The sequence below is a fragment of the Meriones unguiculatus genome, chromosome 15, assembly GCF_030254825.1.
Source record: "Meriones unguiculatus strain TT.TT164.6M chromosome 15, Bangor_MerUng_6.1, whole genome shotgun sequence".
Lineage (NCBI taxonomy): Eukaryota > Metazoa > Chordata > Mammalia > Rodentia > Muridae > Meriones > Meriones unguiculatus.
The window spans coordinates 36,163,355-36,188,262 of NC_083362.1; the positions used below are offsets into that span (position 1 = coordinate 36,163,355).

The 24,908-nt window shown below is 41.2% G+C and overlaps 1 protein-coding gene and 1 long non-coding RNA gene across 2 annotated transcripts in view; one reads left to right on the plus strand and one right to left on the minus strand.

Moving 5' to 3' along the window:
- The window catches only part of Hibch (3-hydroxyisobutyryl-CoA hydrolase), a 68,101-nt gene extending 46,920 nt beyond the window's left edge, over positions 1 to 21,181 (minus strand). The window contains exons 1-6 of the mRNA XM_021649276.2: positions 20,976 to 21,181; positions 12,098 to 12,140; positions 8,471 to 8,608; positions 5,581 to 5,665; positions 2,412 to 2,492; positions 76 to 128 (exon numbers count right to left, since the gene is read on the minus strand). Coding sequence (XP_021504951.2) covers positions 76 to 128; positions 2,412 to 2,492; positions 5,581 to 5,665; positions 8,471 to 8,608; positions 12,098 to 12,140; positions 20,976 to 21,142 — 567 coding nt within the window. The 5' untranslated portion in view covers positions 21,143 to 21,181. The remainder of the gene's footprint in view (positions 1 to 75; positions 129 to 2,411; positions 2,493 to 5,580; positions 5,666 to 8,470; positions 8,609 to 12,097; positions 12,141 to 20,975) is intronic.
- Positions 21,182 to 21,273: 92 nt separating this feature from the next.
- On the plus strand, positions 21,274 to 23,633 carry LOC132647969 (uncharacterized). The gene is made up of 2 exons (XR_009586294.1): positions 21,274 to 21,591; positions 23,276 to 23,633. It is a non-coding gene; the product is annotated as an uncharacterized LOC132647969 (long non-coding RNA).
- The last annotated feature ends 1,275 nt before the right edge of the window (positions 23,634 to 24,908 follow it).

Consider the following 24,908-nt stretch of genomic DNA (forward strand, 5'->3'; position numbering starts at 1 on the left):
TACTGTTATAAACAATCATTACCTCATTTTAATGCAAGTTATTCATACAATGAAAATAACAAATGGTCCACTTACCCCACCCATTGTGATCCCATCAATAAGGGCAACATATGGTTTCCGACAACAAGCTAAAAGAAAGAGAGCTTTGGTTAGAATACCTAAAATACGTACACTTTCCAAAAAGTCACACTGCATGTACTCTAGTTTCCCTAGGAAATGTGTAAAAAAATCAAGAAAGACTTGCATGGTTTGTAATGTATAGGACTTTTAATCAACTCACACACAGTCACTAAGATGTTCATTATCGTTTAACAACTCAGTCTTGAGTCAAAACAAATGAAAGTTTTGTATTATTTAGCAACTAAAAAAAATTAACATCTACTTATAATCCACATACCCAGCTGTGCTTTAAAGAACACATGTGCTTTCTGTACAATGACAGCATCTGGATACATGCAGAGAAGCACACTGCAGAAGAGCAAACCCAGAGTGGGAGTGTCAAACCCAGACTCCAGTCTCACCTCTGTTCTTGAATGAAGAGGCTCACCATGCTTATCACTCAACAGGCACTGAGTGATAACACAGGAGTTACACATGACAAACACGTACCAGAGCCTTTCATATATATCATACATAAAGTCTCTTCATCTACAAAATAACACATGTCCTCAAATACCCCTCCCTGTTTGAAAAGTCCATTAATCACATGTACTTTTACTGTGTCTATTTCCTTTTTTTAGGTTTTCTTGTCAGAGAGTTTGCAGACCATAATAAAAACATAAGTTACAGGGCTTTGGTCACAGCTTACTGTCAACACTACCCCAGATGAAGGCCAAGATAAACCTGTATTCTGTTTGGATATTCCCAAAGTTTTCGCATTACACTGTAAATTATGATTCCACAGAGAATCACGGAAAGAAGAGTACTATCAAAGAGGTAAATTCTTCCTCCGTTAGTGCGGAACAAGTCACTGTCTTTCCAGTCACTGTTTCAGTCTATGCTGAAACAGGTGTTTACTGGCTGTGCTCACTTGCTTTCTCATATTCGCTAATTCTTGTATTTTCTGTCCTTCCTTATATCTGTCTGTCTCTGTCTCTCTGTATGCCTGGCATCTCAAGTCTAGGGATTGAACCTCAGGCCTTTGGGTTACATATTCCCAGGCTTCTATAGGAATGTTTGTATAACTAGGCAAACGATTCTTAAGTTAAAAGAGAAAATCCAAAGGCAGTCAAGACAAAAGATGTGTACAAAAAGTCTCCTATTTTGGGAAAATTTTGGAAACAAAGTGAAGTTATGTAACATATTCATTCCACATTTATTTCTTAAAAAACTTTAAGAATTGGTCACGAGAGTACAATATACAATAGTAAAACCTCTTCCAGTAAAAACCAGCAATTACCTCTTATGTATAAATGCAGAAGAGATAGCATTAGCTACGCTGGCAACGCTGGACAGTATAGAAGCACAAGGGTCCACAACCAGTCCTGAAGAGTGAACTGTGACCCTAAGCTGTGGCTTTTGCAGGGTGGACTCATCAAATGTCTTGCAGCGTTTTTAACTTAGCTTAGGCTTATTTGGACAAACTCCCTTCACAAGTCAGGAAACCTTTGTATACTGCTCTACAAATTGATTTTAAGAACACAGTGTTAACAGTATGGTCAATCTTCTAAAAACCATTGAGCATTTATATTACACTACAAATCATAACTCCACAAAGACTCGTGGGGGAAAGACTCGCACCAAAGAGGTCATTTCTCCCCATTAGTGCAGAACAAGCCTGTGCTGGTAAAGTCAACTTAAAATGTGGTCTAGAAGAATACACTGTACATTAATGATGGCAGAGACTTTTGAAGAGGGCTAAGGTTCCTTCTAGTTAAATAAAGTTACTGGCACTAAGGAAAACCACAAAAGGGACTGACCTGTTACTTTAGAATGTGTTGTTCATATAACACCACGCAAAATGAGAATATTGCTACTATGTCTAGACTTAGAGATACAAGGTTGTATCAACTGAACTTTTCAAAACCTGTATGACTAAAGTAAATGCCACTTCTCTTCCACACAAGCCTAAACTCTGATTCTAAAGATATTTTCACTCCAGAGTTCCTAGAGAAACAGAAAACTTTATTTTATTTAGAAACCTGGAATACACATTTTCTTGTCTTCTGAGAAAGCTAGCTAAATGATCAAAAATCCGTATTTTCACCTTGAATTTAGACAAATACGTTTTAGAATAGCTAATGAACATTAAAATGCAACTATTCTATAACAAGCAGAATAATTTATTAGTATGACCAACAAGTAAAAATGAATGTTTCCATAAAGAGTACTTATTGCATTTAAAAAAAATTTACAGTGCCATCCCAACTCTTGATTCCATGTTCAAAGCTCAGAGAGGATCACCCACATACCAATGGCATTGTTCAGGATATATTCTTCTCTGAAAAAATCTTGAGACAAATTCTGTCTTGCTGTTTTAGCTTCTGAGATTGCTAAGAAAGGAAGGAAAGAGAAGAAACTGAAGGAAAATGCAATTGCAAATCATAAAGATGGCTTCCGGTCAATACAGTCACAGATGTTTAAAACAAACTTATAACCATCCAGTGCTGGGGGAAGACTTTCAGGTGGCTTTAATGTTTGATGTCACCCATGCTGGTGACATATTACCCTCTGTCAGAGACCCACAGTCCAATGTGAAAAGTTCAAAGCCAAAAAGTTATTTTTACTTGTGAGTTACACATGCACTCTCACTCACAGTTCCCTCCTCAAGGTAGGTTAGAGACACTAGAACATCTCTTCAAAGCAGGTCACAGTCTCTATTCTTTTCCACCCCACTTCTGGAGCTGGTCACAGAGCCATTCTGACCTGGATTACAAGATCCTCATTTGAAGAGTCCTGTTCCAAGTCTTGGAGGAAGACATGGGCAGAAAAAGTAACAAGGGTTTGGATACACAGGCCTTGCTGGGTTTCCCCAGGTGCTCTACTTGCATTAGCTTAAACCTATTTCAATCACATTTCTGCACATTTCTCCATGTTTAACTCATACTCATATACTGAAGTTTTCAGGAAAACCCAAAGGCTGTAGGACAACTATAGATAATTTATTGAAAAGAATATACCCTGAACAATGCCAATGGTGTATGTGTGTGCTTCACTTGGAGCTCTGAAATTTGAGGAGATTCAATAGATCAACACGAGAAGGTTCTACACAGCCAAAAAGGAGATCAAAGTTCTGCAGCCATTTCTTCAAACCTTATATCCTTTAGGACAATACAAGTGCTACCCCAAATTCTGTGGGACACTGTAACATATTAACTGACCCAGACTTATAGCCAGACACCAAAACCCATAGATGTCCAAGGTTCTTGGAGAAGATGGCATTACCCTACGCTTTGTAAGTCTCCTCTAGGTGACCTATAACACCCAATGTAAATTATCGCCGCAGTGTTGAGGGGATAAGGAGAAAAAACAAAAGTTGTACCTGTTGGTACAAACATAATTTTCCACCAAATATTTCCCAACCATTAGACAAGGGGTGAACTATACTTTCCTAAAAAGACCAGCAATGACTGTGCCATTATGATGCAAATGAGTCAGTTTCCTGAAAGGAAAAAAAAAAACTAATCTGTTGTCTCTTTTATTTATTTTAAGCTAATTTATTCAAACCAACTAATTATATATAAATTAAAATTAAATTATATTCACCTTAAATATTTTCTGAGTAGAATTTTCTAGAATTCACATTCACTGTTTTGCACATATAAGCTAAAATAATTCTGGAATTTAAAACTATATTTCTAGCAGGGTGGTGGTGGCACACGCCTGTAATCTCAACACTGGAAAGGCAGAGGCAGGTGGATCTCTGTTAGTTCAAGGCCAGACTGGTTTACAAAGTGAGTCCAGGACAGCCAAGGCTACACACAGAAACTCTGTCTCAAAAACCAACAAACAAACACTATATTTAACATTTGGTGGTGCTGTTTGGAGAGGCTCTGGAAGTGCAGTCTATGTAACGTGGGACAAGCTTGAGGGTTCATAGCCTCACCCCACTTCCAGTCCACAATCTGTGCTTCACGCTTGAGATGAAGAAAAGCTCAGCTCTCTTGGAGCCCTGCTCTGGCTCCCTACTGCCCTTCCCCCATCACAGACTCTCCCCATGGAACCACAAGCAAAAGAAACCTTCCTCCTGTAGGTTGTTCTGGTTCCAGTGCTTCATCACAGCAACAGAGACTCCCTAGGACAACTCAGGAAAAGCAGCTAACTCAGTCAGTGCATTAGGCTTTCCCGAGTGGAGACGGACACAACCGTGGCCCCACTCTAAAGAAAAGGCACCCCAGAGGGTGACAAGCAATGTTTTCAAAATATTCATGGTACACTAAGACATACAACACAGGCAAACATGAGACCCTGGGCTTGATCGCTAGTGCACGTGTGCACACTACACACAAACACACACCACAAATACAGTCACAGGCATACAGGCACATAAACACAAACATGGTTACATACACAAAGTCTCACACACACAGTACCTCTCGCACTCACACACAGTAACAGGCAATACAGGCACATACATACACACACAGGCACATGGAAACATGTACACACACAGTCACACACATACAGGCACACTCACATATATATACACGTACATGACACACACAGATGCAGTCTTGGGCATTCCAGCTCTCACATACAACAGTCATAAGCACATAGGCACATCAAATTCACTCAGGCAGACATGCATGCAAAGACACACACACAAATTCATGTTGTGAGCAAATCTACAACTCAGTTAATGCATCACTTTAAGCAATGAAGGTTTCCATTATTAGCCATTTTACATTTCAGCTACTTTAAACTGAGTGAGCATTTGAACTTGGTCCTGAATCTCAACTTTTTTCCCATTAATCATAATGCAATGGTTTGCATAAACTTCCAAATTTGGTGAACAAATCAACACAAAGGTTGTCTTTTAATAGTAAAACAAATATGCAAAATCAGAACACAGGGGAAAACTCCTCGAGCCCCACCAATTCCATAAGAAACAACATACAAACCTTAAAACCTTTCAGCAGGGCAACCAGCAGTGACAGCAATGAGTTCATAAACTCCAATCACCAGAACAGATATTTATTATCCCTAATTAATTAAATACATACAGACTGAACTGACCAATAATAAAAAGGAAATTTTCATTAATGTATGTTTAAACATGCAGCATGACCCTCCCCTGCTCCCAGCTCGTGCTTGCTCTGGACTGTGAGAGGTGGGAGGGCAATGGAAGTGAGCATGCATCAGGTTTGGAAAACGGGAAGTCCTTCACTGGGCAGACAGTGCTGACGTTGGGGGAAAGGTGCACAAGAGGAAAACAAAATATCTAAATTTCTCAGCACCGTACATGTGCAGTAAAATAACATCTCCATTCGAATAATAACAATTCTCTACATTTTTTAAGTTTTAAAGAATTCTTAACATACACCAAACAATTCTAAAAAAAAAAATAATCAAAAATTATCTCAAGCATTTTCCAATACTTAGTAGTTCCAGTGAGGTGATGGTTTATAGCAGGCATTTTACCTTTGATATCCCCTCCAGCACAGAAGGCCTTTCCTCCGGCTCCTTTTATGATGATCAGGAATGTGTCAGGGTCTTGTTCCCACTTCTATCCAAACATAAAAGATAATAATGGCTTTTGAGAGGAGAGTAAATACATGGTCATTTAAGATACATTCATATACATATGTGTGCACCTATGAGGTCTTCATAAAACACATCAGAGGAATGGGTCCCACCGATTTCATCTCATTTCCTAAGCACAGTCTATGACCCAGAAATACCTGTCAAAGCTTGAAGACTGAGATAAATACATGCCTAATGGCACATTCATGGGTCTAGGGAACAAATCAACCAACGAGTGCTGGCATGTGCTACACCAACGCTTTCCCCACGGCAACACAGGGCTCTTGTTATACCAAAATAATTTATTATACAGGCACGTGCTTACAGAGTTTTAAAAAGGGTTTTGTGAGGTCAGGCAATAAAATCAGCATCATGAGAGTATTGGGTGCAAATCATGGGCAGAGTGCTTGCTTTATAGCCATACTGTGAAAGATCACTGTTCTCATTTCCTTTCAGCTGAGGAAAGTTGGGCACAGTGACTAACATGCCCTCCTACAGGGTGAATATCAAGAAATCCAAGTTTTGAAACATGCCTGACTTTCAACCCTATACTTTCTAATGTCCCATGCTTTCACTTTAAAAATCTATCTAAGGAAGTAAGAATGGGTAAGAAATATAAAGGTCGAGAGGCTGGAGTGTGGCTTACTTGATTGGCAGGCACGGGGAGAGGAGGGGAAGAGGGCTAGCAAGCAGCAGAGGGAGGAGGAGCTGTCCAAGCAATTTAAAACAGCAGTCTCAGGGCATGAGGCGCACACCTCCAGTCCCAACCAGCAGGGGGAAGGTACAGGTAGGAAGACTCTAAGTTTGAGGCCAGCCTGGGCTGCCTAGCTAGACTGTCTTAAAAACTCAAGGACACTTTGTATCCCAGCTGTAGGCCCTTCCCCCATCTCCTCCCAATCCCGCCCTCCCTCACTCTTCTCCTCCTGTGCCCCTCCCCAAGTCCAATGATAGAGGATGTCCTCCTCCCCTTGCCTCTGACCCTAGCCTATCAGGTCTCATCAGGACTGTCTGGATCCTCTTTTTCTATGGCCTATTTAGGCCACCTTGCCAGGGGCAGGTGATCAAAGAGCCAGCCACTGAGTCCATGTCAGAAACAGCCCCTGCTCCCCTTACTAAGGAAACCACATGGAGACTGAGCTGCCATGGGCTACATCTGAGCAGGGGGTCTAGACTCATCAGTCTCTGCAGGAACCCCTGAGCCCAGATGTTTTGGTTCTGTTGCTCTCCTTGTGACTCTGTGCTCTCCTGTCCCTTCTAGGTCTTTCATCTCTCCCTTCTTTCATAAGATTCCCAGTACCCTGCCCAATGAGTCTCAGCATCTGCTTTAATACCCTGCTGGGTAGAGTCCTCTCCTGTTCCCTGTCTTCTCCTACTCCCGCTGTCTATCCTGTTTGCCCTTCTGAGTGAGGTTTCAGCCTCTTCCCTAGGGTCCTCCTTGTTAAGCTTCTTTAGGAATATAGATTTTAGCATGTTTATCCTATATTATATGCCTAATATCCACATATAAGTGAGGATATACCATGAGCATCTTTCTGCTTCTGGGATACCTCACTCAGGATGATCTAGTTCCCACCATTTGCCTGCAAATTTCATGATTTCCTTGTTTTTTATTGCTGAGTAGTATTCCATTGTGTAAATGTACCACAATTTCTGTGTCCATTCTTCACTTGAGGGACATCTAGGTTGTTTTCAGATTCTGTCTATCATGAATAAAGCTGCTATGAACATAGTTGATTAAGGAATAAGTATTAACATTTAGTCACTATACACATATACATACACATAGAAAATTTATTTTTAAACTTGTTTTAAAAAAAGATAATCTTACTTGGTATTTTCTGACAGTTATTTAAACATTTCATTCCATTAAATCAGTTGTGATATTCAAAACAAACAAACCCAAAACCCCAAGGACAAAGTTATATCAATCCAAAGGCAGTCATGTATAAGCAGGTTAGACTAGTACATGTTAGGTCTCAAACCCAAGACAAATAGTAAAGTTGCCTATTTAACATATCAAAGGACCAGCACAACAGGTTCTCTCAGCATCCTTAGGTCCTATTACAGGATATGGCTGGCATACCCCCCACTCAATCCTAAAATTCTCCTGCCCTGGCACTGGGCTGCCCTTTCCTAGACTTGGGTTACTCTGCTGTTTGTGTGTGTGTGTGTGTGTGTGTGTGTGTGTGTGTGTGTGTGGGTGGTGGTGGTGGTGGTGGTGGTGGTGTTTTGGGTTTTTTTTTTTTTTTTTTTTTGTCTCCCTCAGGGTCACATTCACTCTCCCAGATCCCTCTGGAAATGCTCTCCATTTATCTACATACCTAGAAGCAGCCATGTCCTTCTGTTTTGGTTTTTGTTGTTGTTTGTTTGTTTGGCTTGCTTTGGTTTGTTTGGTTTTTTTGAGACACAGTTTCTCTGTGTAGCTTTGGCTGTCCTGGAACTCATTCTGTAGACTAGGCTGGCCTTGAACTCTGCCTTCCAAGTGCTGTTATTAAAGGTGTGCATGTCCTTCCTTGTTACTTCTTTTTTCATTCAGTACACTGATGCTCTAAAAGCAGTCTGCATCACTGTTTAAAAAGTCAGTGAACCGAAGAGTAGCTGAACACAAAAGAAACATGAAAAAGAGCTCTGTGAAGCAAAAGGTATGTCTCCTGAATGGTGAGTGGAAACCGGCCCAGAGGAAAGCATCATCGGTGCTGAGCCAACAGTCCCATGACATAATTCCAGAAATCTTATCCTACAGTGTACTTCAGAAGGCTCTACACCATGTTTTCAGATGATTACCAACCTTTAGCTGTGGATAGATCTGCCGGACCATGTCCAGAGACAGCGCATTGAGGAGCTTGGGTCTGCTGAGCGTTATGAGCCCAGCACAGCCTCTCCTCTCCAACAGCACTTCCGCAGCCTCTGTGTGCATGGACACTCTCTGAGAGAACAAAGAGTAACATCACAAGTTTCATCATATGTGTACAGCAAAACACACACCAAGTGCATTTCAGGCAACAACTAGAGGAATGGCTACCTAAGGATGCCTAACAAAGGTTTCTCTGATTATACAGATGGAGTCCACAAGCAAACCATGCACAGGTCCTCAATTTTTACTATTTTTCTCTGTGGCTTAAATCAGCTAATCTAAAATACAGCCTCTTCCTTGAGTTCCCTGGACTGTGAAATACTCTAAAATCTTGTAGTCTGTTAGTACATTTCAAAGTTTACATTAGGTGCTTAGAAAATGGGGAGAGCAAATAATCTTACTACATAGTAACTATTGATAACTTAAAAAAGAAGCATCTGGGCTGGGGTTTGACATACTAAGAAAAAGGGAGGTGAGAATTCTAGGTAGAACAACGGCAAGTACTAGCCATCCACAATGAATATCTGAAATTGCTGAGATGCTAAAGGTGAGTGCAACAAAGGCTGGACAAGAAAACGAGCAATGGGAGTACAGCCAGGCAAGCAGTAAGCCAGATAACAAGAGTTCAGATTTTTATATTCTGTGTTGGAAAGACGTCTACACACTGGCTTAGGGTCTCACACAGGACTACTTTGCCACCGGTCATGGAACTACCATACTGACAAAACTGTCTTCCACCCAAAAGGATGTAATGTAGGAACAGATCAGACTGGCACCCTCGTGCCCTAAGAGCTAGCATCACTGTTTTAAAAAGTCAGTGAAACTAATAGCGGCAGGAAACATGAAAAAAAAGAGCTATGTGAAGTAAGCACAGTGCCTGTAAGAAACACAAGTTTAACTACACAGCAACCTTATAGGATTCGGACACACACAGCTTCCAGGGCTAATAGCACCACCTTCCCTAAGACCTTGTTTTATCCATGAACAATAGTTTAAACCTCACACAGTCCATGACTGAAGCTGTGTGAGGAGATTTCTGAGACCTTGTGCCAAAACTCCAAGTAAACAAGAATCCTGAAATCTCTTCCTCCGTAACTTGGGTTGTTCTTGGAATATGCTTTTGTGCCCATTTCACGTAGTAACAGAAATGAGTTTGACTTTAGATTAGCCATCATCTTACCCACAATTATTCAGAATGATGTTTCAGGCATGAGTTGTCCTCACTGTATACAGCTTGAACTCAGGTGAACTTTCTCACATCACCTTGTTTAACCCTTATAATACCCTCAAAATATAAACTGTCTGATGTCCTGAAAACAGCTCGCTATTTTTACTCTCCCAGGTTCATGTTACCAAACAGAGTAGCAACACATGGCATCAGTACACAGTATAAGACTGGAGAGATGGCTCAGTGGTTAAGAGTATGTACTGTCTTTGCACAGAGTTCGGTTCCCAGAATCCATAATAGGCTGCCCATTATTGCCTATAACTCCAACTCCAGGGGGATCTGCTGCCATGGCCACCTGTACTCACACACATATCCACACACAGACATTCACACATAGACATAATTAAAAATACTAAAAATGAATCCAAAACATACACAACTGAAAGTCGGTTTAAAATTTAAAATTGTAGGTCAGTGGTGGAGTGCTTTCCTCAGCATGAGCAAATCTTCAATTCAATCCTCAGGTCCGCAAAATAATTCAATATTCAGGACCACAAAATGTTAAAGATAAATCACTTTAAATTTTACCTGGACTTGTATGTATTAAATCCATACAATCCACACATATACCTAATATATGATAAAATTTAGACAACTACATTTTGACAGCTTAAACATGTTCACATTTTCCTTTATAAAATCATGTGTATTTAATTGTTACAATTCATTACTACATAAAAACCAAAAATGATATGCACTTAGCAGAGCTTTAAGAAATCCCATTGAACAATAGAAAAGTATTCATCCTTTTAATTTGAATTTCTCATCAGAAAAAAATTAAACAAAATTGTCCCTGTAATAAGATATACTTCTCAAGCAACTTGACAAAGATCAGAAATTCTGCTATCTTATCCAGTCCAGTGTGTAAGGAAACACATGCTGTGGAAGAAGAAACTACAGCCAAGAAAAACAATATTCTACTTTTTTAAAAAGACAAGTTCTTCCCATGTTGCTCTGTGGCGGTCACGTGTCATGATAAAGGCAAAAGGAGCTGCAGTTAAGTTCTGAACAGTCCACTTACTACAGATTACAAGCAACAACAAAAAACTTTACTGAAAAAGCTTTAGAACTACACATGAGAGCTACAGGCCTTCATAGGCCTATAATGAGAATTAACTGAGTACATTCCTATATTAAGTACTTAGAGGATAGTGCTATAGCAGATGGCTCATTCATACTAAGGGATTCATCAGGTTCTAAAAAAGATACAAAACTGAATTTAAAAGTATTTTCCTATAATCTGATAAACAATGAATGTTTAACTTTGCAAGGTACAATAGGCATAATAACTGCTAAAGTATGAAGTCATTAATACACTCTACACTATATTAGTTTAAGATTTTTAAATTTTGTGTACAGGTGCTTTGTCTGCATGCATGTCTATTCAGTAAATGCTTACAGTGTGTCGGTAGAAAGCTCTTGTGGAATGTATACAATTTACCTTTGTTCATTCAAATGCTGATTTCGCTATCCCAGTAACTGGTTTCAATCCAGACATTGCATTGTGATGCTTATTCTAAGCATCACCCGTCTCAAGTTTGTGTAAACATGGCACCATCTGTCTCTATATTGTCAATTAAAATGACCAGCCACAATGCTGAGCAATAGAGAGGATAGGGTGGGACTTCCTGGTCCAGAGTGGGAAGAAGAGGAAGGAAGCAGGGAGGAGAAGAGGAGAATCTGCAGGAGAGGTCTTGGAACCATGAGGAGAGATGAACTGGACCTAAGATATGACTAAAAGCAGAATAATGGGTGAAATCTGAATGGTAGGAAACTATGCTGGCTTGGAGGTTTAGGAGGGAGTAAATAAATAAATGGAGTTAATTAAATAAATCCTAGTCTCTGTGTGTGATTTGGGTATACAGCTGTTTAGGAAAAACTGCTGCTTAACTAAAACTTATCAATAGTAAATATTATAGCCCACAACACAGTGCCTGCAGAGGCCAGAAGTGGGCACCAGATACCCTGGAACTGAAGTTTCATATTGCTGTGAGCCACCATGTGGGTGCTGGGAACTGAACCCCAGTCCTCTTAACCAGCCAATCTCTTAACCATTTTCTCCAGCCCACATACTAAATTTTTAAAACGTAGTATCTCTTTAACATTTAGGAGCAGTGTGTGGTAAGAAACCAAGTGTTTGTCCAAGATTAAGTCCAAGATTAATACAGTAGTATTTACCCACATTCACTACAACACAGTGTGAAGGAGGTGGCAAGTGGTTAGAAGATTGAGGGCAGTGATTAGGGGGGTCAAGGAAACCTGCCATCTCAGTAACGTCTCTTTTAAATTGTGCCATAAACTAACAATCCCAGAAAAACAAAGGTCAGACTTACCAGATGCCGCAGAACAACACTGGCTCTCCTGAGTGAGCTGAACCTGAAAGGAATGGAGGAGAGCATGGTAACCCAGGCAACCACTCCTTGATGTACAAACTCTACAAAGCCTCTTCTAAAGGTTATTGGAACAAAACCTTGCAAAAGAGATTGACTGTTGATGGGCACAGCAATGAAATGATGGAGCCATTTTAAAGGACTTTGGCAGTTTCTTCCAAAACTAAATACCTTCTTCCCGTGTGTTTTAGGAACTTTCTTGGGGACAGAAACAAAGGTCAACCCCCTACTTACAGGACATCAAAGACACCTAAGTAATCCCACTTAGTGCAGTGTGGGAAACCAATGACCATATTAGGGTTACTCAGAGCACGTGAGTTGTGAGTTACAGAGGTTTGGGGGACCGGAAAGCAGCTGCACCTCCAGAATGTCTTGTCCCAACACAGATATCAACTTTTCTATAACTACACAGAAGGAATCCCTGCTTCTGTTAACCTTCCATGATCAAGGAAGGTTAACTCTGGCACCTTCCAAGACCAAGGTCATGTGCAATTAGGAAAGAATTACATACAAAAGGCTGGGAGTTGCAGGAGGGAGAGGCTGGAAGCTCAGATGAGGGCCTACTAGACTTCCCAAACTCTCCATGAAAACCTGTCAACAGTCAACAAACCTGGGCTCCACGCATGCGTAGCTGCATTCACGCCTGCATGCGTGCATGCATACGTGTGCAGCTGCTTGCAAGACAATGTGCCACAAAAAGAAATGAGCTACCTACACAGACACCCCACACAGAAGGATGAAATGAGCTACCTACACAGACACCCCACACAGAAGGATGAAATGAGCTACCTACACAGACACCCCACACAGAAGGATGAAATGAGCTACCTACACAGACACCCCACACAGAAGGATGAAATGAGCTACCTACACAGACACCCCACACAGAAGGATGGAAACTAAATATTGTGTGTTCCTAAGAAGTAAATCTGAAAAGACTAACACTTAGATTTCAAGTGTAAAATTTTTTGAGAATGACAGAATTCTGGAATTCATAGAAAAATAAACAGCTGTCAGCAATTTAAGAGGGGAGAGGAAAGGATGGTGGTGATATGTTCAAACTACTCTGTATAACACTGTACATGCATTAGATATTTATTAAAATCTTTGCACAAATTTTCAGTTTAATTTTCTGAAATCTAAAAATATTAATCTACAAATAAAAGTCTGTAAATTTTTAAAATTCCATTCTGATTATTTATTTGGGGTATGAGGAATCTGTGATTTTTTTTTAAATTTGGTAAGGATGCAACACAATATGCTCTGAGACACCTGAGGGAGATCTGAGCTACTATGACCTCCTTAATAGGCAATATGGAGATACAGACCTATAGCCTCAGTCATAATTTGCTTTCTATTGCTGTGATGAATCCAACTTAGGGAGAAAATGGTTTATTCAGCTTACAGGTCACACACCATCCTGGCATAAGCCAGGGCATGGAGGACTGAAGCAGGGTCAATGGAGGAACACTGACTACTGGCTGGCTCCTCCTGGCTTGCTCAGTTTGCTTTCTTGTACAGCCCAGAACCACAGGCCCAGGGATAGCACTGCCCATATGATGGTCCCTCCTACATCAAAAAAGAAAATGCCCCAAAGGCTTGCCTGTAAGTCAATCTTAGAGAGGCATTTTCTCAGTTGAGAAAATTTTCTCAGTTTCTCAGATGACTCTAGCATGTGTCAAAATGTCTCTCTCTCTCTCTCTCTCTCTCTCTCTCTCTCTCACACACACACACACACACACACCCAAAGCCTAACCAGGACAACCTCTACGTCTTAAACGTTTAGCTGAGTGGCATGCACACATAGTTCCTAGGAATACTGAGAAAAAAGGACCACTTGATCCCAGGAATTCAAAGCCACACTGCTCAACACAGTAAGACCCTATCACAAAAGAAAACAAGTAAACCTTACATGTCCTTTCACTTTCCACTGTGAGGGCCTGGTTAAATATTCCCGCCAACTCCATGACAGGCCTCATTTTCTTGCTAGACAAAACAGACCTAAGAGTTTCAGGAAGAAAACACACACACACACACACACACACACACACACACACACACACAGAAAAAATCAACCAACCAGAAACAGCCAAAGACATCTGGCCTGGGGAAGATAAGGTTGCTTAACTCCAGAGTCACGTAGCCTCCACACACACCAGCCAATCCCAATCCCAGTTATGTAGGATTCCCCCTCTCTGGCTTTAAAAGGGGCTTTGGAGCTCCCCTTGTGGTTGTTGCCATGTTGTAAAGGTGGTGACCCCAGCATTCTGGACTTCTGCAGAATAAACGCCCGTTGTTGCTTGCAGGCTACTGAAGTCTGGGGTCATTCTTTCAGCATCTCCCGGACCCTCACACCATCTGGCCATTTCTCAAGCACTTGCAAACTATGACTTACTAACCCATTCAGTTTTCTGAACTAGGGGAAAACTAAAGATACCTAACAGTGCAATACTTTTAAACAATGTGTCATCTCCACACAACCATTACACATATTTTAAGTTATGTAAGTAATACAACATGGAGAAAGTTATGACACACAATTTAAAAGCTATCTATCAATAACAGAAACACGACACTCCTCATGCTCTCTAAAAGCATGAGGCTACGAAAGCAGCTAACATAGAGCTTGACAAAAGCGAGGTGGGGCAGGAGAATGTTGAGCAAGAATGTTGAGCAGCCTGGGCAACACCTCCCAGCCCCAAGGGGGAAAAAAAAACATATATATATGAACATTAATCAAACTGCATATTTACACTTTTTCAAAGAGTTCCTCTGAAGACAGCATCTCATCTCATGCTCTGGAAGAACTCACAAAGTAATAACCACATCAAAACTGATATTGCTACAGTACTCTGGGATACAGGCTTCTTATTGAAGACACTGTAAAATGAACTTTTGTCTGTTTCAACTGTTGTCTTAGAGGCTTACTGCCTCTGTCTGCTAACCTAGGCCTAGTCCTGGAAGCGTCTATCCTCCATACAATCTAACCGAGGCCTAGAATGTTTGCAGCCTCTGAGACTTACAGCTTAATAGGATGACCCTTTCTTGTTCTTACTGAGCACTTTGGCTTTTAGCTTTGGGCCTTTTTTCCTGGGCTGTTGAATGAGCTATCAGGCCTTTTTCTCTGGGGCCATCAGCTGAACTAGCAGACTTTTGGGATTTTTCTATCTGGGACATGAGCTGACTAACAAAGGCTTTTTCCATCAGACCTGAGCTTAGGAGGAAGGTCAGTTGGGTGCTTTCTCTGCCCCTCTGAGCTAGTAGGTTTTCACCCCAACACCTGGCTCCTGAGTCTTCACTGGTAAAATCGAATGATTTGCAATTTTCATTTTTTATAACAAGATATTAAACTAAGGAGAAAAAAAAAAACAAAGCAAGAAACAGGCACGGCCTTGCAAGGTCTGTGCCATCTGCAGATATGCATACATGATGGCACTAATAAACTGCCAGGTCTTGATGTCTTTCAGTGATCCCTTCAACGTAGGTTGAATAAATGAGGCAAGAAAGAAAGAAAACCTAGTAGCACCACTCTTACCACTTAAAAATACATTAAACTGTTGTATATAAACAACTGAAATCCAATTGACTTTACAGAAGTTATGCTATTTTCCTTCTAAATTAAGTTCAAATCAAGCAATACCACCAAAAGAAAAAAACCACATACTTGTCTAAGTCACAATTCAAATTCTGATCTAGCATATTTTGAATTTGCTCACCTCAAGTGAAATCCTCTGACCCCAGAGTTCCCTATGTGTCTGTACACTACAATCTTTTGAAGACCCCAGTGTTCTGTGGTGTGTGTGTGTGTGTGTGTGTGTGTGTGTATGTCTGTACACTAGAATCTACTGAAGACTCCAGTATCCCACGTTGGGTATGTGTGTATATGTATGTATCTGTGTGTGTCTGTGTATATGTGTACATAGAATCTAAAGACCACAGAGTGTTTGTGTTTGTGTCTGTGTGTGTGTGTGTGTATGTGTACACTAGAATCTGCTGAAGACTCTGGCAAATACCCTAAAACTCTGTTCACAACAAACCCAGTTAAATATAAACTATGGAAGCAAGGCACGGGCATGGGGATTTCGTTTGAAGTTTCCCAAAATGACTACTACAAAGTACAAGCAAGTTGTAAAAACATTATAAAAATTAACGTGAAGTAACGAAGAACAGGTAATATGTAGGCTTTGGGTGCATGAAGAGGCCAGTGGTCAGGGCTGACTAGTCAAGGCCTAATTTCAAGTTCAAGCTTATTTTTAAGACAGAGCCTTTCACTGGACAGGTTAGACTAGACTTGCAACAAGCCCAGAACACCTCTCTCCACCTCCCAACATGGGCTTTTAAGTGGATACTGGGATCTGATCTAGGAGATTCACGCTGGTGCAAGCCTTTACTAGCCAACTTATCCCCAGCCCCTCATACAGACTTTTCAAATATGAAACACGGGAACACTCAATGTCTTAAAAAATTCTACTCCACTCAGTTTTGTCTTTGGAAACTTTTCATTTAAGGAGCTTAAGGACCACAAACACATGTGCTTGGCCCTTGGCTTATTTCCCCAGCACAGCAAAGGAAGGAAAAAAAAAAAAAAAAAGAATTATTTCTTTGAAACCACAGTGTCTCCGGAGTCCTTAATGAGGCCAGCACCTAAGTACTAGCTGAAAGCTACAGAGGGTGCTGTCAGACTGGGAAATCTAAGTAACAACTTAAGCACTATCTGAGATACTAGAGCATGAGAAACACGGGCTTAACTTCAAATCCCAGTTTAATTAATGAGCTACAGTTCTCTCGGAATCGAGAAGTTAACCCAAACCTACCACACCAAAGTGCAAAACACCAGCAAGGCACTTGTAGGCCACAAAGTTCCCAGACCAATGACAATGAAAGTAAAGAAAGTTAGGTCTAACTAAATTCTCCACCATTTTCTATAACAATCATATTGCTTCCATTTAGTGCCATTTATATGAAACTAATATTTAAAAACAAGTCGTGGGGCTGGGGATGTAGCTCAAAGGTACAGCATTTGGTTCAATCCCTACAACTACAAACACATAAAATATGATATGTGAGAGTTCAGTCTCCAAAATTCCAAACTTATTATCTCTTTCTTTCCTTTTACTTCCAAAACTGCCATCTGGTGGACAGAAGGGTACACAATCTCAGCTAGTGCTGAAGTCCTAGTTTAATTATCAAGCTTCAGTAATACCTTCAAGTCAGATATGAAATTAGTTTCTCAAAGTATGGTATACTTTCTCAAGAACCAGGTATACACTGGTTACCCGGCTTGAAATGCAAATTATTTGCTCCATCAGAGACCTACTACAAAAGAAACTGAAGGCAGGACATGGAAAGCTTCCTGGTGATTACAATACATACTAAGGAGTAAAAGCAACCGCACTAGCTGGGCCTTTAGCACATGCCTTTAGTCCCAGCTCTGGGGAGATGGAGGCAGGGTGATCTCTCAGAGTTTGAGGCCAACCTGGACTACAGAGCAAGTTACAGTGAGACTCTGTCTCAAAAAACAACCGACCAAACAAACAACAAAACACCTATATCTTGGATAAAATTTTTAGAAACTTTCTTTGCAATTATCTACTAAGCAAATACAAACTTACAAAATCACACAACTCTATGTGAAACTGTTCAGGCCAGGTAGGTGATAAAAGGACCCCAGCAGCTGGCAAGATAAGCAGGGCAGAAAGTCCAATGAGTAACCCAGGGGTGAACTGACGGAAAACAGGGACATGGTTTACTATATTATAAATTGAAAACCCTGAAAAAGAAGAGGACTTCAAGTAAGAATAGAAAGGAAAGTACAGGTCCTGGAACTCTTAAAAGACAATAGCTGCTTTACATGAATAAAGTAGGAATTTTATTTTTAGCTTGTGTTTGCTGTGACATAAAGCAGAAATATTCAACAACAAATGAAGAAAGGACCCTGAAGCCTAACAGAGAAATGACAACTGGAGACACATTAGGAACAACCACAGAGGCGCTAAAAGATCCACTTGTCTGTAAGAAATCAATGCAAACACTGGAGTTCGCAGCAAATTAAGAAGACTCCCATGCCTGGTTTGCAAACGTCTTTGTTATTATTTTCTTCCTATTAGGTCAACAGTTATTTTTAAACCACAAGTTCTTTAAAACTAGATTTATTTATTTATACATATGAGTGCTCTCTTTGCATGCATGCCTGCATTATAGAAGAGGGCGTCAGACCCCATTATAGATGGTTGTGAGTCACCACATGGTTGCTGAGAATTGAACTCAGGACCTCTGGAAGAGTAGCCGGAGCTCTTAATTACTGAGCCATCTCTCAAGCCCACCATAAGCATTTTTTTTTTTAAATCAAGAGATTTTGCCTAAGCTGCAGTTTTCCAGATTTTCAAAGCAAAAACAAATAGCTGCGGTACTAGAGGGTCTGCATTCTCCTGACAGTATTAAGGAGAGAACAGAGAAGCTCCCTCTCAGACAAAGAGCCTTCTCCCTCACCCAATAGTCCCCCACTGGTCCCCACCTCTGTCATATAGTGACCTGCACTAAATTGTTGGTCTCTGATTGGGTTTATAGCTCCTAACATAGAAAAAAAAATGGGGGATGGTTAACAGAGCCTCAAAGAGTGCATCTTTTTACAACTAGACTTGAAGGAACAGAGGCAGCGAACAGCAGAAGCCAAACATTGTAGTTAGGCAGAGGGCAAGAGGTATATTGCTTAACAGCATTTCTTTCTTTCTTTCTTTCTTTCTTTCTTTCTTTCTTTCTTTCTTCCTTCCTTCCTTCCTTCCTTTCTTTCTTTCTCTCTCTCTCTCTGTGTCTCTTTTTTCTCTCTATCTCTCTCTTTCTTCCTTTTTCTCTCTGTCTCTCTCTTTCTTTCTTTTTTTTTCAGAGTTAACCTCTTCTGTCTAAAGCTGGCTTTACCCTCTCTGCACTTTTTCCTTTGAAACACGTATCAAGATCAGCAACTAAATATCATTTTCAGTACTTACTTAGGAGTTGGTAAGTGCCTGCCCACACTGCCTAGAGGATAACCAGTGCCCAGAACAATGTCTCCAGTGTTACAACAGATTATTTTATTCCAAGTAAACTGGAAGGTACTTAGGGGAGCTTCTAGGCAGATGAAAGCAAGTTCTGAAGTAAAACTCAGTATGTTCTGTGGAGCATTCAGATACAGAACTTAATCAAGCTGGAAGAAGTAACCCCACCAAGTTTCAAAACAAAACAAAAGCTAGTGACAAAGGTCATTTAGAAGTCGAGTATCCACACAACTGAAGTACAACTGAGGCATTCAGCATGGAGATCAGAAGTGATGTGGGGAAAAAGAAAAACACCCAAGAGCTAAATTGGCACTGCAATGGTAGGAACAACAGCACCACAAGGGCAAAGTGAGGCTAAGTTCAACTGCATTGGCCAATCAAATCAACCAAGGCACAGCGGCCCTTTCCCTTCCAGAAACACTCTCAGATCCCTTAAACATTTGTGGTGTACGCTTCTCTCCCTCACGGCTGCATGGCCTTGGCTCCAATCTCTTTTGCCAGGGTACTACCCTTTCCAGGACTGGATCTAGAAAAGGGACTTCAGATCAACACTGCCCAATTTGGTCCTGGCAGTTTACATGCTGAAATGTGGAATGAAATAGGAACAAGCTGAACTACAGGATCAGCAGAATCTTTCAAGATAAAATTAACTTCGTAAATATACATGTCTTTGCAACATGGTTCCCAAATAGTTTGGAATTTGCCATTATCAAAAAAAACAGCAACAATGAATATATGAGCAAATGTTAGTATTCACCACAAAAGAAAGAAAAAAAGAGAAGCAAGGCAACTCAATGTACAACAAATATTTGAGAATCAAATAATCGGATACAATGTTAGGTGCTTTCCGCTGAGACTGCACTATTCTTTTTAAGATTTATTTTTAATTATGTGTATGTGTGTGCCCCTGTGAGTACAGGTGTCCTGAGTCCAGAAGAGACGGTTAGTCCTAAGAGCTGGAGTTACAGTTAGTTATGAGCCACACAGGGAACAGAACTCCTGTCCTCTGAGCCTTTCCTTCAACAGCAGTACAGGCTCTTAAAACTGCTAAGCCATCTCTCTGGCTCCAACACTAACTATTCATTTAGAACAAAGAAATATCCCCGTGCCTTTGCAGGAACCTTCCAAAACAAACTGTAAGTCATAGGAACTTGCAGACCGAATAAGGGCGAGTTCTAATGTTGAGTTGCTCCTGGACTACACAGCCGTCTACGAGTAAACAAAAAATACTTCGGTGCAGTGTTTGACAAGCGGCAATTAAAGTTGTTTTTGTTTGTTTGCTTGTGCTTTTTGTGTATGGGGACAAGACACTGCACAAGCCAAAGTTCCCAGAATGAGTGCTACCACATTCCCTGTGCAGAGGTCGGGGTGCAGCGAGAGGCACTTTTAAAGCTAGTATTTACACTGGTGTTGCTGTCAAGGTGGGAGCTTGACACAACATTATTCTGTGAGTTCCAAACATCCGCGCTGCTGCTGCAACCGGCTCAACAGCTGACCAAGCTCTGGAGCCCTGAGAAAGTACCCCACACAGAAAATAACGTGGCACGCCCCCACACTACAGCAGCTCCAAGAAAGACAATAAACAATCAAAAGACAAGCAAAGTCGTGCGACGTCAAGGCCGAATTCAAGCTAGGAGGAAAACGAAGATGCTCTTGAAAAGAGAGCCAAGTAGGAGGACGCAGACGGGGAGACTAACTCTGCGAGGCCTGCAGTGGACACTCGCGAGCCGTCTTCCCCACGAGAGGGACTGGCAGGCCGGCTCTTAGCGGCTGCTCGCTCGCTAACTCACCTCGACAGGAGCCGCCACACGTCCTGCTGCCCCATGGCCTGAAAACCCGGAGCTGAAGCAGAGCGCAGCGACCAACCACCCGCCGACCCGCCCACCGCCGACCCCAGCGGAAGAGCTGCGGACACTGACAAGTCCTCCGGAGGGCCAGAGCGGCGCACAGACCGCATTTCCGCTACGCTCGCGGGCGGGGCAAAACAAGCGCTGGAGGAAACGAGTAAGAGCGAAGGGCGGGGCCGGGTCTGGGGGCGGGGCCGGGATCTGGGGCGGGGCCGGGACCTGGGGCGGGGCCAAAGGGAAGGCGGATAGAGGTAGGTAGCCAAAAGCAAAGAGAAGAGAGAACAGGGTTGGAAAGAAAAAGTGAGTTTGCTCCCTAGATTAGGCTGTCTTGGGAAACGCCCAGTTGGTCATCTAGATTTGACCTTCAAGTGTGACCAGCAGCGGTCGATTGAGCTGAAGAAATTTTGTGGAATTTTAATAATTTTTAAATGAAAAGGTAAATTTAAACCGGAGTTGACGATGCGCTCTCGTAATCCCACAACTCAGAAAGCTGAGGCAGGAGAATGGTCACCAGTTGCAGGCCACCCTAGAATACACAGCAAGGCTCTGCCTCAGAAAAGTAAGTAAATTTAATGTTCTTTGAGAATCAAACATGTATTTGATATCAAGAGCAGCGCAAAGTCTTTCAATACTCACTGTGCATAGCTGAACTTGCTTTGAAACATTTCTAATTGTCTAATTGATTTGGGAAAAGTTAGAGATCCCTCAGGCTTCCTCTGTCAGACAAAAATGTCTGATTACGAAAATGCTCACCGACTAAACTTGAAGTCGCTTTTCTCAGCGAAAGCAAACCTACACTAGAAAACAGCTTATTAAGTAAAACCCATATTTAACTACCCACTGCTGTTGAGTTGCTCCTAGACCCACACAGATGTATAGCTGTAAGCATTTCATCACCAAAAATGTATTGGCATATTAATAATAATGAATGAATTCAGAGAAGAGGTTCAGAAAGCAGGAAATTAAAGGAGTGTGTGGCATCCACCGAACTATACCCTATCCTTAAAGAAGTTAGTCATTGGCATTTAGGATGATCAGATGTTATCTTTCTGGTGTCAATTATAATAATACCCAGAGAACAAAGGAAGCCAACAGACACCATACACGTGGAAGACACCAGACACAGGGAATTCCTGACCTGACCTGCAATTAGTCCTCAAATAAGTGCAAGCGGTCACATTTGGCTTCACCATCAAATGGCATCATGCAGCATTCATTTTGGGAAAGAATGAATGTATTAGCCTATCTAGCATATGTTACTGAAATGTGAGCTTTTCGATTGTAGTCACAGCTATATCATCCTTTTCCTGACTTCATGTGAAAGGGTCCTGTGCTTCACAGTTTCCATGAATAGAGGGGCCCCATTCTGGTTTAACTCTCTGCTATTAAAATGTTTTATTCATTTATTTGCTGTGTGTGTCTATATGCATTCAAGTTCGATGGTGCATATGCAGAGGTCAGAGGACAACCTGCAGGAATTGGTTTTCTCCTTCCTCCATGTGGGTCTCAGCGATGGAACACAGGTTGTCAGGCTGAGAGGCAAGTGCCTTTACCCAATGAACCATCTTGATAGTCCCTATTAATTTTGGAAGAAAGGACTCCACATTTCCACTTTGTACATTAAGAAATGTAGTCCGCCCTCAGCATCACTGCTCACTAAAGAATTTGTTTTTAAAGACAGGGTTTCTCTGTGTAGCCTTGGCTGTCCTGGACTTGCTTTGTAGACCAGGCTGGCCTGGAACTCACAAAGAGCTGCCTACCTCTGCCTCCCTAGTGTTAGGATTAAAGGCATGCACCACACCTGGCTTATAATATTTTCATTATTCCATAAGGATATTCTGTATCTGTTCTAGTTAGCTTTCTGTTGGTGTGATAGACCATAACCAAAAGCGTCAGCTTTCAGTTTATATATAGTTCCTGCCCTAATCTGAAGGAAAGCAGAGGCCACAGAAGAACTCTGCTTGATGTCACATAAGCCTATGTTGGGTGTATAATGTATAATTGATAATTAATATGTGGACCTTTGCAATTAGCGTCTTCCACTCCACACAGCATTTTTCAAGATTCATTCACATATATTAGCACACTTAACTCCTTTTTCTTATTGAGTAATACTTTTACATTGGTGGGATTGTATGTGAGAGGGAAGAGGAGGTGGGAGGATAAAGAGGGAGGAGGATTTGTTTAGAACTGTAGATAGTTTAGGATAACCTTGAACTGATCTTCATGTTTTGCTTTCCAAGTGCTGGAGATTACAGGAGTGTACACCACATGCCTGGATTACGTGGCGTTGGGAATTCAACCACGGGCATCATCAATGCCAGGCAGGCATTCTACCAACTGACCTACATCCGAAGCCCCCAGATATAACACTTTTGTTTTTTTTTTGTTTTGAAATTTTCATCAGTTGATAGATACTCTGTTGTCTCCACTTTGGGCTACTATGAAGAGAGATACTGTGAACTTTCCTGTATTACTTTATGTGGTCTGTGTTCATTTATTTTAGGTATATATGAAAGACTGGAATTGTTGGGTCATAGGTTAACTGTTTAATCACTTTAGGAAGTGGCTGAAATAAAAAAAGAATCTGGTTGTTTCGTATTTTCATCTAAATCTCACTCTGTGGGACTTCCTTGAGAATCGCTGCCATGTAGAAGCTGCCTTCTACAAGAGCAAGAGGTCCTGGGGAGACAAACACCAACACCACGATGAAGTATTTTTATAACCTAAACTTGGAAGTGATTTACCACTGTGTGTTTTATTGGCCACACAAGGCAAGGAGGCAAAGAGCCTTGAGGGCTGTCTGGAAACTGGTTATTACACTTGCTTCTTTCTTTTCTGGTCACCAATCAATCGTTGAAGCATTTCTATAATTTCATTGAAAGATCTCTCAGATTTCCCTGCTCAACACACACATGCTGCTGTGCTTATCACCCTTGTAATTCATTCCAAATCCTACATCTGCTCCAGGCACCACTCCGTATGCATTTCACACACAAAAGTGAATCTTAAGATACCACTTTTTTGTTTGTTCTTAGATACTAAATAATCTCACAATTATGTGTAGCTATGTTGCTAAGACTAGATATGTGGAGATATTGAGCCATTGAAGTGCAGCTAATCTAACTGAGGAAACAAAATTCTTAAATTTTGAATTCAAAATGAAAGCAGTATAAAATTATATTTAATGCATGTTAAACTGACGATATTTTAGATATACTGAGGTAAGGAAAATATGACATGAAAGTTGATTTCACATGCCCCTTTTCAGGAACCTTTTTAATTTTACATGTGACTTAATTTTGTCTGCATGAGCAACAGTGGCCTGTCTCATTCGATTCCAGCTGACTGCTTTGGGGCCAAAAGAATCCAGTCTCCACCTTATAATTATCACCCTTGTTTCTCATTTATTTTTCTTATTCTTGTCACATGTATCCCTCCTGGAGCACCCTGCTCATGTGATGTTGATTTTCTGTCCTGCTACCTTAGCTGACATGGTGTCTTAGATCACACTTTTACCCTTCCTAAAAGCTATCCTGGACTCTAGACATGGTCTTCCCAAACTGTCTTCACTCTAGCCTGTGCTGAGCTTCCGTTTTCTGAACTTTAATTACACTTCTAATAAGCATAGCCCACTGCTGCTACATGATTATTTGTTGGATGCTAATTTTGTGTGTGCGCATGAGTGTGTCTGTTCATGCATGTGCAACTGTGTGTACAAGCAAGTGCTTATGGAGGCCACTGGTGAGCCATAGTGTCATTTCTCAGCAGCTGTCCATCTTGTTTTCAAGGAGTCTCACTGGGACCTGGGATTCACTTGCTGGGCTCATCTAGAGAGCCTACAAGACCCAAGATCCATCAATCTCCAACTCTGGA